Genomic DNA, 16,023 nt, shown 5'->3' with positions numbered 1-16,023 from the left:
ATAATAATGTTTATATAATTAACGTCCGGATTTACTAGGATTTTACAGCTTCCAAACAGTAAAGCAGTAAACAGTTTATTGCCTCTCTTAGCAGTTACAATCGCACAAAATATTCGACCGTCTATAAGACCTTACGAACACGACAAACACTCTGGGCACCTCATGCCCAAACCCGGCCCAACCTTAAACACCCCCATCATAGGGACGGCGGAAGGGGGTCATCTGTGGGACACGGGCCCCATGCATACCCCCATTAACAGGAAGGGGCAGGCAGGGGAGACCAGCAGTCAGGCAGGCCTGGCAGGGTGACAGAGAGAAAGAAAAAGAAAAAGACTTCGATGTTCGGCTGAGCCTCTCAGCCTGAGCGAGCTGACTGCCAGCGGGATCAGTACTAGACCAGACTCCACTGAGTCAAGATGTTTCGCTCTTTTTAGTGTCGTCGGAAGAGGCGAGCGCGTGGCTATTACCAATTGTTATCAGTGATTAGAGGAATTCGTCTTCGCCTCTCGCGTTGCCTGAGAGTGTTTCCGGACGGGCATGGCTGATCCCGAGGCCGTGTCCAACTTTTGAGGAGGACCTTTGAATGCATTATGAATGTGAAAAGACTTCTTCCACAGTCGCGACCGCTTCTTCTTCTATAGGCTCGAAGGGGAAAGTGAGGAAGTTTGTTGGTGCAGTCCATAAAGATGGATATTTTGTTGTTCTTCTGCATCTTCGGTGTCGCAGCATCCAGCGAAGGTGAGAGAAAGACGAATGGATTTTGCGGTGTTGGTGTTGTTAACTTGCCTTGAGATGAATCAGCCCTAAGAGGCCTATCTTCCAAAGTGTTCCTAAGAACGTCTGAGGCTTAATTGTCCGTCGCAGGGTTAGTCCGCTTCGGTACATCTGCATTTCGGGAAGTTGTTTTAACTTGGGTCAACTTCTCAAACCTTTCCGTTCGAGTTTCACAAATGTTTTAAAAGTTTGAGGAAACAAGTGTGAAGTTTGTTCTTTACTTTCCGATGCGGTTTATCTCTCAAGTCTCCTGCCGGTCACAAGTTACACAACTTTATAGACACCGATGCTTCTAACTTTTGTGCTGTTTATAGTGATTGCTGCTGAATCTCTCGAGAGGTCTTCCTTATTTTAACTCTAATTGAAGTCAAAAGTAGACAGAAAGCTCTAATTCAATGCAACAGTCCCGGAAAGCTCAGAAACTGACCTAAAAGAACTAAGAATTTGAATCAATAACTTCATAATACGAAAACCCCGACCTGGTCGGCTTCAAAAATATTTTGCATAGGCCTAATCCAAACAAATTTGATCATATTAGGCCTACTCCCTTGAACTCGCTTCTGAATAAGAAACAAGCACTGATCAGGCCGAAGCCTCCCTTCGTAAAACGAAGGTTTTTGAAGATATCATGCCCCGACGACCGCCAATCTTGATTAACGTTAGCAATTTGATACACAATAATGAAACATAAAACCGAGGAGATCAAAACTCTACGGGATGTTTACGTCGTGATTGACAAACACGAACTGTCACATTGATTTTTCTTCTTTTACAGGACATCCATTTCCTAACGAATTAGTTTTAATATTATTTTAAGATGTCATTGATTGAGGGAATAAAGTAATCTCATGTCCAGCACTGTAAAGCTTTACATGAACCATCGACGTCAACCAAACCTCTCCCACACACACACAGCCAGAACCTAAACCGATACGTAGCCCTCATTCCCTCCCAGAAGGAAAGAGCACTCAGCTTTGCCGTCACTGAAACAATAGATAAGAACTAACCCCCCAAAAACATGGAAAGGACAGAGAGCAAAAGCACTAAGAAAGAAAAAAAAAAAAAAAGAAAGGCATACAGTATGGAAACGGGGGAAAACTCTGCGGGTTATTTCTTCCTTGAGTGAGGTCGCATTCAAGATCACAGAGGGGGAAAAACAATTTTTGCCACGGGTATACAAAAGGAGGGTTCATTCTCCACAAGTCTTCTTTTATTATTGCGTTATTCAAGTGCATGCACAGCTGGTAGCACGTACACGAGAGAGAGAGAGAGAGAGAGAGAGAGAGAGAGAGAGAGAGAGAGAGAGAGAGAGAGATGTGATGGGCAACACGGCAGGGAGGACTCTTCTTGGCAATGGTCTTTTTTTTTATATGCAACATGCATATTCACATGTATATAACCGTGCACAAACATGCAATCACATTCCCTCACATACACGGGCTTTCATTTATATTTCTGCGACCATCATTTGCTTCTCAAAGGGTTAGATGTCACACAGTGATGCCTTTCTGTCTCGGAAGATTTATACAAGGTTGCTAGTATCCAGCCTCAGTGTAAACATACATGCATACATACATACATTCACACTCGCATGAAAATAAATATCCACAAAAGGAACGAGAGGAATATTTACCTATCAATTAAATCTTTAAAAAAACTGTAAACCTCTTAATATTATTTAAATTGTAAGAATGAGGAAACCCTATGAATGTGGGTTAATGATATTCAAACAAAACGGTGTTCTGCAGTGCAGTAAATATTTTAAGGCTTCGTTTAATATTATAATTTGCGATACCAGTCATTAGGAAAATTAGCACTTCCCTAAACAAGAATCTCTGTATTATCTCAAGAAAGGAAAATCACATTCACTTTAAAAATTATAACAGAGCAAAGTGTCCTGATTTCAAGAAACACTTTTTAGCCTAATTAATTATAATATTAATTTCTTTTGATTTCAATTTGTAATATGTTTAGAAAAATCGCTCTGACACATACGCTAAAAATAAAATTAACGTTTTTCGAATTCCTCTCATGCGCAACCAACATATGTGGGTGGGTCCAGGGGAAATATTCCAAGGTCCAGCATTACTGGAATTAAAGTGGTTTTGTTTACTGCATATATAATAAAAGAATAATAAATCGAAATATATAAGCCAAAAACACCCATACACACCCAACAGAAATTATACATGTCAAGAAAGCAAAGGGATTAGGAAATCCTTTTATTATTTATCATTTATTATACATACAGTCCCTTCTAAAATAATTCGATGTGACATGTTATATTTCTGGCTCGAAATCAAGTTCCTTTGTTTTAGGTTCCTTGCTTTTCATAAAATTTTGGTATAAATCATTTCTTTAAAATCAACATAAAGCGCCCACAGTAATTATGGTTTACTTTTGAGACTCTGCCTTGACAATCTCGTTGGAATTTGTAAGCAATTTTCATAATTTCGGCATCTTCAGAGTAATTTAACAATTTTGATGCTGATTGTTTTTCAGTCTCTCAGGTTTAAAAATATAACCTTAGCTTTAAATGGTTTTAATATTTTACCACTCCTCTGTTACTGTATGTACTAATATTCATTTCTTGAACTGCAGAACTACACTTAACCATGATTTGATTACACTCTGTGAATTATTTTTAAGCTTTCGTTCTGATTACAATTTGCATTCATAAAATCACTTCTCGAATCTGAAATACGCTTCTTGGACAATACAAGAGTTTTTGAACATTACGGATTTTAACCCTAATCCCAAAAGTGTATTTTCTAACATTACGGATTTTAACCCTAATCTGAAAATTGTCATTTCTACTTTTAAACAGGCATCTTTAATTCCTGACATGGTGACATTTTCACGACTCTCAAAATGATTTTTTTAACGGAGTGCAATAATAATATATTTTGAAACGCATACCGTTGGTTCTATAGCCACTACATTTATATTTTCACGTCACAGTGTGCGTGTCTGCGAGAAGAGAGAGAGAGAGAGAGAGAGAGAGAGAGAGAGAGAGAGAGAGAGAGAGAGAGAGAGAGAGGAGAGAGAACTTATGTTTTGAAGATTTATCCTACTGAGTCTTAAAGGAATATTAGAATGGTAAACTGTGTTCGAGAGAGAGAGAGAGAGAGAAAGAGAGAGAGAGAGAGAGAGAGAGAGAGAGAACTTAGAGAGAAGATTTATCATAGAGGAGTCTTATCTTTTGAAGATTTATCATACGGTAGTCTTACAGAAATATTGGAACGGTAAAATGAGAGAGAGAGAGAGAGAGAGAGAGAGAGAGAATGACTAATGTTTCGAAGATTTATCCCACTGAGTTCTAAAGCGAGAGAATCGTGTACCCATACCAAGTGACCTTCCTGAACCCTGGTTAGCCCTCAGGAGGTATGGTGGGGGTTTGGGCATACAAAGCACCTCAAGGTTACCCAGGTGGGGCTTAAGACTTTCCGTCCGTCGCTGTTCCATGTGGGCTAGGGGATAAGTCGAAGGGTAGGTTAGGACTGTCTGCGAGTGGCAGGGAATAGGAATATGTGTTTTCGAATGGTATGGAGAGGAATAAGTAGGGGTTTCTTGCGTAGGAGATGGGATGGGATAAGTTAGGATTGCCCGGAAGGAATAGGAGAAGTATAGTGATAATCAATTCAGGATAGGAACAGATAGTTTACGAATAGGAAGGAGAGGCTTCCTACGAAGGAGATGGGGGATAGGTTAAGAGTGCTCAGAAGGATAAGGAATATAGTGAAAATCAATTCAGGGTTGGAATAAATAGTTTAAGAACGTGATGGAGAGGAACAAGTTGGGGTGTCCTATGAAGGAGATGGGATAGGATAGTTTACGAGTGCCCAGAAGGAATAAATATAGTGAGAATCAATTCATGGCAGGAATAGATAGTTTACGAATGGGATGGTGAGAATAAGTAGGAGTTTCCTGGGAAGGGGATGGGATGGGATAGTTAGGAGCGCCCAGAAGGATTGTTGTTGTTGTTTCAGACTTAGCTGGCCTTGTGCCAGCACGGGCTCTTGCTCCTAGAGCAGCCCGTAGCTTTATGTTGATAGAGTCTGTGAGATGGTTAGGTTACATGAAAAATTTATTATGATGCATGAAAGTGATTTTGGTGGGGAACCAGGAGGGACAAGAAATAAAGTGAGAATCAATTCTGGATAGGAACAGATAGTTTACGATTGGGATAGAGAGGAATAAGTAGGGGTTTCCTGCGAAGGAGATGGGATGGGATAAGTTAGGAGCGCCCAGAACGAATAAGAAATATATTGAGAATCAATTCAGGAGAGGAAACACGTAGGGGTTATCTGCGAAGGAGATGGAATGGGTTAGGTTAGGAGTGCCCGGAAGGAATAAGAATATACCTGTAGCGAGAATCAATGTAGTATACCCAATGGGACGAGTCATAAAGTAAGATTCTCTTGAATGGATCGGAACGGGACAGAGAATAGTTTAGGGACTCGACGAGGAATTAGGAATATCAAGATGGGACAGGAACGGTGAGAGGAATATCTTCGATGGATAGGAAATAGTGATTATAGTGTTTAAAAGTGACAAGATATAAGATAAAAGCGAGCGATATGTTTAAAAATGTATGAAACGGATGAGGGACAAGTGTTAGAAAAATGCCAGAAGTGATAGCAAGGGGTAAGAGATACGGCAATGAACTATGTACAGTACAGTAAGTGATTTTATGGGAATCAGGTTATTGGCCAAAAAGTGAGTTTCGAGTATCTACGAAAGATGGGGAACAAAATGAGGAGCTCAATAGGGAAGGTAAAAGCGGGATACGAATAACTGAGGAATAGGCTGAGGCTGGACAAGAAGGACAAAAGATAGGGCAAATAATATTTGGAAAGAATCTACGAAAGATAAGGGGTAAAGCGAAGAATACGCGGGAATTATCTGTGACAGACAGCCGATAGAACGTAGAGTTATTTGTCTGCGCTGGATAAGACCAGGAGAAAGCTGGAGAATGTTTACGAGGGATTTGAGACAGAATTAGGAATAGGCTGGAATCGTCCGCAAGCAAAAAAGGATAGGGTGAGGAATACGCTGAGTCTCGGGGATATGGCGAGAAACTGATAGGATAAAGACAAGAATAGGGTGGGTGTTTGTTCAAGGGCCAGAGAATAGGTAGAAATATATGGTGTTAGTACTGACTCATAAATAAGGCAAGAAACTACTTGGAACTGTCTATGAAGGATTAGGAATAAAACAAGAAATGGCAAAACGTTTGTTAGGATAAAGACAAAAATAGGATAGGTGTGAGTGCGAATGCCAAAGAATAGGTGGAAGAATAAGATGTTAGTACCAATTCATTTATTTACATACGGCAAGAAACCACTTGGAAGTGTCAGTGAAGGATTACTGTAGATGCACAGAACAAGGAAATGTCCGAGTGTCTCGCAAAGTTATGAAGTATGGCATAGAACATAATGCAAGTGTATTACACGGGGATTAGGAGCAGGACCTTGTTTAGGGCTAGGATCTCGTTTAGGGCTGCCAGGACCTCGTTAATAGCATCTACGGAGGATGGAGGACGGGGTGCAAAACACGGCGTTCCCCTGGGGTAGGGCGAGGAAGGGTCTCGCTGGGAGTTCGTGGAAGGACGGTGCGTGGAAGATGAAGAACGGTGGCTCTTCTTGTCGCTTTTCTTGTTGCTTTCTACTTGTCAAGTGACTTTTGTGTGTGACTTTGCGAGTATGAAGACATTACAACCGTTCCCAAAAACGTCAAGTGGCTATTGTTGGTTATGAGGGGTTCAACGGCGCCATTATATTATATATACTTTTTATGAAATTTGATGTGAACAGTGTGATGTACGAGGGTGCTTACGTATCCAGATTGTGTTTGTTGTATTATTGTCTCTACTTTGCATATTCCATGTATATGGCCCTGAGATGAAATACAGATTATTATTATTATTATTATTATTATTATTATTATTATTATTATTATTATTATTATTATGGGCTTGTCTGGTTGTAAACAGATGCCGGGTTTTGTTTATTTGTGATTGGATCTACTGTTTATTTGTTTACCTATTTACTTTGTTTTATATACTTTCTGTCATCCACACAACATACCTAGTATCAGGCGGATCAGTTAGGCTTATTTTCATGAGAGAGAGAGAGAGAGAGAGAGAGAGAGAGAGAGAGAGAGAGAGAGAGAGAGAGAGAGAGAGAGAGAGCTCCTGAGTGTTTCATATACCATGTTTCCCACATTATTTATTTACACTGATACTTTAGTCTTCGAAGACCGCAAGAATAGAAAACAAAAGTAGATGGAAAATGTACACACTGAATAAATATAAATATAATTATAGTGTAGAGATGAATGAACAAACGTCATACGTCACCGAAATTGCATAGAATGGCTGAATCATAAACATAAAAAAAAAAAACAAGAAAAACCTAACAACGTTTTCCATTCGATTGGCAATAAAAAGAGAAATAACAAAGAAGAAAAAATAGAAAGACTTAGATCCTACTTTACAAGTAATTAAGAAACCAGAATGAAAATAAAAAAATAATAATTTAAAAAGATAGTTTTTGTGAGAAAATGCTTTCAGTGGGATTGAGCTATAACGACCTAGTTGTCACGTCTTGGCTAAAAGACTCCTAAATCGTAAAGAAATCATAAATGTCACATAATTCTAATGATACGTGATACTGCGTAGCCGAGGGTACATTACAGGAAACCTTCCAAGTGGCTGTGGTGGCTACTTAAATGTAATCAACTTCTGTGCTGTGAAAGAAATTAGATTAAAAACTGAAGTTATTACCCAACTGGATTTAGGAAAAATATTCATTAATGAACTGAAAAATATATTTGATCTCAGATTTTACGAAACTTTAATGCCTGACTATTTAAAAATTCATTCATTATTAATTTAACAAAAATGTAATCAACTTCTGTGCGATGAAGGAAGTTATATTAAAAATAGAAATTATTACCCACCTCGATTTCGAACAAAATTAATTCGTTAATGAATTGAAAAATGTATCTGATCTCAGATTTTACGAAACTTTAATACTTGACTATTTAAAAATTCATTCATTATCAACTTAACTAAACTAATTTTCGACTGATGAAAAATTGATTCATTCATGTCTTTTTTTTTAGTTCATTCATTCTCATCATTAAAAAAATAACTAATTTCGACTCTTAAAAATAACTGTACTCTTAAAAAGTCATGCATTCATATTGTTAGACAAAAAATAATTCATTCTCGACTTCCAACAGAAATAGCAGAGATCGAATATGAATATGAATATGGAATGTGGCGCCACTCGACCTTTGAATTTTGAGATGTGACTGAATTGCGTCTCCGTCGAATTCGTCATTGATGAAAGATCGTAAAGCGGCAACTTTCTATATAATAAATAAATAAATATATATATAGGTTATATATATATATATATATATATATATATATATATATATATATATATATAAATTTATGTATTTGTATATACAGTATACTGTACATATAAATTATATAATATATATATATATATATATATATATATATATATATATATATATATATATATATATATATATATCTAAACTTTATCCGATGAATAATCATACAATAATTGTACAGCGGAAACCATTTTATTTTTCAATCTTTATCCAATCAATTATGGACATTCTGGGAACTACTCGCTTTTGTATCTTAAAAATAAAATAAAATAAATAAAATTCAAAATTAATAAAATTTGTTTGTATCAATTACAGGCAAGAATCGTGCAGGGTGTTGTCTTTTTTTTTTTTTACTAAATAATATATATAAAAACATTTTAAATTTTTTCAAAATTTCATTCACAAAAGAAAAGGAAAAGCAGAATTTCTCATTTACTACTTTTCACAATGACTTGGAAATAAATCTTTGCTTTTCAATATCACTCATAAATAAATAACAATAAATATCAAGATGAAAATGGAAATGAAATTATACACAATATATGAAGGGATGAAAAGATTAAATTTTCCATATTTCTATTATCGATTATTTCTTTCTAAGTCATCATATTTATGTATTTACATTCTTTTAAAACTTTCTCAGGAATCACAAGGAAAAGTTGAAATTTTATATTTTTACTCTTTTTCCAAGTTTAAGTGGCGAGTGAACTTTTCACTTTTCCAAATTTCGACTTTCGAGGGAAGATGGCGTTGAAAAGTTCCACCAATTTTTCTATTTTCATATCTTTTTTTTTTACATCAGATTCTGGACAAGAATACTAATCCAGATAATAATTATGAACACACAAACATACAGACATAAGTAAATACATACATACAAACATATACTCATATATACATACACACATATATACACACACACACACACACACACACACACACACACATATATATATATATATATATATATATATATATATATATATATATATATATATATATATATATATATATATATATATATATATATATATATATATATATATATATATATATATAAAATATACATACATACATACATACATACATACATACATACATACATACATACATAATGCAAAGCCGAATTTCCACCAGAATGACTGAGGCTTCCAGTAGATCACTTAGGCTTTCGCCCGGAATGTTAAAGGCCTCAATTGGGCTGGATTTATTTTATTTATTTATTTTTTTTTTGTCCACTCCCCCTTCATTTTCCTTTATTTTGGAGACTGCACGGTGAGGCAAGAACGCGGAGAGGCAGGCATTCCCGGTTAATGAAAATTGGAAGAAACCGGATTTAGATTGGGAGGGAGGGCCACGTAAATATGGCCCCCGGGGGTGGGGGGGTGGAGGTGGGGGGTGGTGAGGGCATATGCAAAATGGCCCTATCTTTTTTGAGGCTCCGAACTCTATGTAAATTCATTTCCAGTTAAAAGGCGACGGACGAGGCTAGGAAGGAGGTGAGCTGACGAATGGAATATTCATCAATCTCTCTATCTCTCCGTCTCATTTTCGGGGGTGGGTGGGTGGGAGGGTATTTTGAGGTCAGAATGTTAATAAAGCATGTCCTAATATATATATATATATATATATATATATATATATATATATATATATATATAACTGTATATAGATATATACATATATATATATATATATATATATATATATATATATATATATATATATATATATATATATATATATATATATATATATATATATATATATATATATATTAACTTTATCCATACACAATTGTTCTGTGCATTAGTAGAATTACTAACAGGACCTCATTCAAACTGGATGGTATCTAATGGAGCATTTATTCAGAAAAAGTTACAAGCTTTCCTGGACAAAGAGTCCTCATTATCAAGTATATATATATATATATATATATATAATATATATATATATACATATATATAACTTTATTACATACACAATTGTTCTGTGCATTAGTAGAATTACTAAAGGACCTCATTCAAACTGGATGGTATCTAATGGAGATACCATCCAGTTTGAATGAGGTCCTTTAGTAATATATATATATATATATATATATATATATATATATATATATATATATATATATATATATATATATATATATACATACATACAGTACATATGTGTGTGTGCGTGCGTGTGCTAAGAAAACCAAGCTACAACGGACCGAGAGTTTAAAAGAGAAGATGAATATGCCATTCGCAATGCACATATATGCATACACACATACACATATATACGTATGTAAGTACGCATGTGTATTGCGAATACCACATCCATCTCCTGCTCCTGCAAACTCTCGGCCCATTATAGCTCGGTTTTCGTAGCGGGGGAAACGCGGCGAATTAATTAACGCCATCATTACTGTTGGCATATACGAACCTGCGGCATTTTTTCCGGTGGCCTCAAATTAACTGCGCCACTACGTCTTTGTAATTAACGAAGGAAAAACATAATAGGGTCATAAAACAAAGCGAAGTTTACCTTTGTTTCCCCCTTCATCTATTTCTTTTATGATTAGGCCTTTTTTTTTTTTTTTGGAGTTGCCTCAAATTTAGTTTGGGAACTTGGACGCTCACGACCTATATATGAAGGGAATTACAGAGAGAGAGAGAGAGAGAGAGAGAGAGAGAGAGAGAGAGAGAGAGAGAGAGAGAGAGAGAGGGGTATCAAGACCAGTCTTTTTGGCTCCCAGAGAGAGGTAGAGAGAGAGAGAGAGAGAGAGAGAGAGAGAGAGAGAGAGAGGGGGCAGCCAGTATCAGGTATTCTTTTCGAGAGAGAGAGAGAGAGAGAGAGAGAGAGAGAGAGAGAGAGAGAGAGAGAAATTGCGAGGCAATACAGAAGGCCAGGTATCAGGTATTCTTTTCGGCCCTCTGAGAGAGAGAGAGAGAGAGAGAGAGAGAGAGAGAGAGAGAGAGAGAGAGAGAGAGAGAGAGAGAAAATTTCGAGGTAATACAGAAGGCCAGTATCAGGTATTCTTTCCGGCCCCCAGAGAGAGAGAGAGAGAGAGAGAGAGAGAGAGAGAATTTCGAGATAATAACACACAAGACCAGTATCAGGTATTCTTTTCGGCCCTCACCTTTATATGCCATTAATTGGAAATATTTCCTACCCATTAATTAAAGACTTTCTCTTTTTCCTTTTAGCAAAGGCGACACTTCTTGAAGTCGCAGTACAAATACGACTCGGAACTGGACTCCCAGAGAAAAAATAAAATAAAATAACAAGGCAGGAAAAATATAATCTCAAGTCCCCGGCACGGAGTCTGGCTTTCGAGACTCGCAGCAAGGAGTCTGAAAAAGTACCCCCTAAGGAGTCTAGACAAAGCATCAAGGAGTCTACGAAGAAACTCCAAGGAGTCTAAAGGAAACTTCGAGGAGTCTACAAAGAAACTCCAAGGAGTGTGAAGGAAATTCCAAGGAGTCTAAAGGAAACTCAAAGAAGTCTAAAGGAAACTCCAAGGAATCTACAGGAAACTGCAAGGAGTCTAAAGGAAACTGCAAGGAGTCTAAAGGAAACTCCAAGGAGTCTAAAGGAAACTTCAAGGAGTCTGAAGGAAACTTCAAGGAGTCTAAAGGGAACTCAAAGGAGTCTAAACGAAACTTTAAGGAGTCTAAACTAAACTCCAAGGAGTCTAAACTAAACTCCAAGGAGTCTAAAGGAAACTTCAAGGAGTCTAAAGGAAACTTCATGGAGTCTTAAAGGAAAATCCAAGGAGTCTAAAGGAAACTTCAAGGAGTCTGAAGGAACTCAAAGGAGTCTAAAGGAAACTTCAAGGAGTCTAAACTAAACTCAAAGGAGTCTAAAGGAAACTCCAAGGAGTCTAAAGGAAACTTCAAGGAGTCTAAAGGAAACTCCTAGGGGTCTAAAGGAAACTCCAAGGGGTCTAAAGGAAACTCTAAGGAGTCTAAAGGAAACTCCGAGGAGTCTAAAGGAAACTTCAAGGAGTGAGCCTATTAGGTAAATTGTACATGTCTGGGTAAACTTAGACCCCAAAATAACAACGGATGGGGAAGAGGTAAATGTAAAGAGAGAAGGACGAAGAGGAGCGAGATGGGGGATGGGGGGAAGGGGAAAGTTGGAGGAAGAGGAGAAAGTCAGGTGACGCTCTTGAAGGCACCGAGACAAATCTAAGACGCACCAGGAGTCCTCGTTGGTTACAACGTAGCTAATAAAAACAAGTGTTGGAATGGACGGCCGGACACAATTTGGCGCGTTCTCGCCATGCCAAGATTACTGCAGTCGTTAAAAGGATCTGCGAGTCCCAGTTTTTGCAATTTGAATGTTCATTAACTTTATATTATTTTTTTTTTTTTGAACACCAAGGGCCGACGGGATGGGCAATTGAGTTCCCTAACCTGGGATAAACCAGAACTGATGAGAGAGAGAGAGAGAGAGCCGTGTCTTCTGTTGTAATGAGCAAATCTACAATATTTTGGCGATCTTTGTGTTATCTCATTTTGCCTAGAAGAATTTTAAATGTTAACTTCACCCATAACCAATTGCAACCTGATTTGGTGTGTGTGTGTGTATTATATATATATATATATATATATATATATATATATATATATATATATATATATATATATATATGTATATATATATATATATATATATATATATATATATATATATATATATATATATATATATATATATATATATATATATATACTTAAGAAACATGACAATTTTCAGCGTAATGTTTCACAGCCTTTGGAAAGCACCATGGAAATTTCTGATTCCGCACATGATCCTTTTGAATGTGGCAAAGAAAGTCGAAAAGTTCGAAAAAGTGTAACTGAATAAATTCAAGCTGATCCTAACAATTTACATATGCAATCCGCAAAATTGCCAGACCAACTCATGACCATTACAACAAAAAAATTCTGTGCTTCCGACATGACTTCAAACACATATACACAAATGTTTTTTGGGATCATATGGACAGAAGCCTACAATATATTTTTTTTCTTTTCTACTATCCTTTATTCTCCATGATGTTAATAAATACATCTTTATCTTACTCAGCATATAAAGAAGTATACCCTGAGGCTAATAGGATCCTTCACAGACATGTGAGTTTCTACAACTTAATATTATTTTGGGGAGAAAGTACATAAGGTGACTCAAATGATGAGAGAGAGAGAGAGAGAGAGAGAGAGAGAGAGAGAGAGAGAGAGAGAGAGAGAGAGAGAGAGAGGCGCAGTCAAAATTCCTTACAGTAGAAAATGATCTCATGGGACCGTAAGGCCGTATAACAAGTTAGTGGGACGTGTTCTGGATTCGTTCAGGAACACCTGGGGAGGATGGCTGAAGACGATTTTGAGCAGCATCCCCATGTGTTCCAACTTTCTTCGGGTGAAAATTCCAATTCCCTAAATGGGTGATGGTGGAAGGAATACGAGAGAAGTCATTGTCTAGCGCTCTGCTGACCATCATGGAAGCAATTTGGCACAGTTGGTGTAACAGTTATTATTATTATTACTTGTTTTTTGTCGCTGTCTTAAATACTGAAATGTGGAATTTTCTTGATACGATTTGGTACCGAAGTTTAGAATCACATACACAAGGAAACACATATAGGGTATCTGTTCAATACATACATTCTGTGAGGGCATGATGGCTGTTCACACATACAAAACGTTCATGAGATATAAGTAAATGCGTGCGTGCATAAAGCGTGTGCATATATATATATATATATATATATATATATATATATATATATATATATATATATATATATATATATATATATAATATATATATATATATATATATATATATATATATATATATATATATATATATATATATATATATATATATGTATATAATATATATATATATACATATATATTTATTATATGCATAAATATATTATATATAAATATATATATATATATATATATATATATATATATATATATATATATATATATATACATGTGTGTATATGTATGTATGTATGTGTGTGCATGGACTCGTTCTCACACAAGTGTATGTATTCCGCAGTCACGAAACATTGCGTAACAGAAGGAAGGGCCAACGTTTATGGGAGAGCTTCCCAATAACATGTCCCAAACTAAAGATGTTTATCTGACATTTTTCTGAATATTGGCTTTAAGGGTCTCGAAGATAAGGTCTGCGAAGCGTTCCACTCCACTTCGACAGAGTCCGCAGTCATACCTTTAAAAGTTCGCTTTATGAATCGGTCAGTCGCTTTCTTCTCTCTGTCATTCCCTTCTTTTATCGGGAATGCCGCCTCTTGTCTCTTTATCTTCTTAGGAATATGGGGGAGGAATGACTCGGCCGTCTCTTTTGCTTTCGCAAGAATATGTGAAAGGACGAGGCTCCCTCAAGAACGTCTTCCTCGTCTCTTTGCGTCGCTTTATTTTCGTTGGAATATGTGAAGGAACGGCTCGTCCTGAAGAGGAATTTAGGGGAGGGACTTTGAATCGTCAAGAGAAACGTTTGCTGAGGTGACGTGGCCGAGGAAACCATTTCGCGAGATAAACAGACTTCGACAAGCAGATACACAATAAACAGGCCGTAATAGTCATGAAACGTCCTGATCACCAGGGACCCTACTGGGCCTCCACCTCCTCCTCCTCCTCCTCATCCTCCCCCTACATGCCAACACCCCCCAGGGGGAATCCCGCACCTCTGCCCCCAAAACACACCTCGAGGACCCTGGTGCATAGAAGGCAAACAGAAACGAGCAAGGGAATCCAAAAATTCCAGCTTATTTGGAATTCAACTCTTGGGGTCCTTGGCTGATGTTCCGGCCTGCCTCCTCCTTTTAAATCACTATTTTTTTTATCTCTCTCTCTCTCTCTCTCTCTCTCTCTCTCTCTCTCTCTCTCTCTCTCTCTCTCCTTTTTTCCTTTTTTCTGAAGTTCTTGATTCTGTAAACGTGAGTCGAAAAAGAAATTTCCGACTTCGTATCTCGAAGGAAGAAGCGCTTATTTGATTACGAATTGTTTTGGGGGCTTATTCATAGCTCTCTGCCTTAGCCTTGGGTAGTTGATTTCTTTTTTGGGGAGGGGGCACCCCGTTTGCTTTATGTTCCTCATGAGGCATCTGGTTTGGACAAAGTTTACGGCAGGCTGAAGTCATATTCCGCGAGTTTATCCGACATTATAGCCCAGTCGTGTCTTGCCTTATTTTATTTAGCTTTCGAGAAAGTTGGCTATGGAATTGTATAACTGAAGTTTAGAAATAAATGTAAAGGTAGAGGTATTTAAAGACATTGAGAAATCTTAAGAATGTGAAGTAAATTGGTAAACGCCCATCATAAAATTACTGAATGATTATGTAATTCAAAACATATTTATTGCAGATGACTCAAATATTGGGAGATTGATCGCCGATTTGTGAGAACTGATACAATAAGACTGATAATGGGAATGGAATTATTCTCCCTATCTGTCACCCCTACTCATTTTTAGTTTCTTTCTTGTTTCCCCAAGACCTGGACTAGAAAAAGTTATTTGTCTCTTCGTCCATTCGAATTATTATATGAAAATCAGTAAAAAACAAATAAAAATGCGCCGAAGTTTCTTCGGCGCAATCGAGTTTTCTTTACAGGCGCTACAGGGTATAATCAAGGCCACCGAAGATAAATCTATCTTTCGGTGTTCTCGGTATAATACTATATGAGCCGCGGCCCATGAAACTTTAACCACGGCCCGGTGGTGGCTATCCTACTTCGTTGTCAGAAGAGGGGTTATGGCTAACTTTAACCTTAAATAAGATAAAACC

At 37.0% G+C, this 16,023-nt stretch overlaps 1 protein-coding gene across 1 annotated transcript in view; it reads left to right on the top strand.

Annotated features, from left to right (window-relative positions):
• The first annotated feature begins 315 nt into the window (after positions 1-315).
• The window catches only part of LOC136833226 (protein sax-3-like), a 40,901-nt gene continuing 25,193 nt past the window's right edge, over positions 316-16,023 (top strand). The window contains exon 1 of the mRNA XM_067095098.1: positions 316-738. Coding sequence (XP_066951199.1) covers positions 687-738 — 52 coding nt within the window. The 5' untranslated portion in view covers positions 316-686. The remainder of the gene's footprint in view (positions 739-16,023) is intronic.

The sequence above is a fragment of the Macrobrachium rosenbergii genome, chromosome 51 (assembly GCF_040412425.1).
Source record: "Macrobrachium rosenbergii isolate ZJJX-2024 chromosome 51, ASM4041242v1, whole genome shotgun sequence".
In the NCBI taxonomy this organism is placed as follows: Eukaryota; Metazoa; Arthropoda; class Malacostraca; order Decapoda; family Palaemonidae; genus Macrobrachium; species Macrobrachium rosenbergii.
This window is presented reverse-complemented; position numbering and strand designations above follow the sequence as displayed.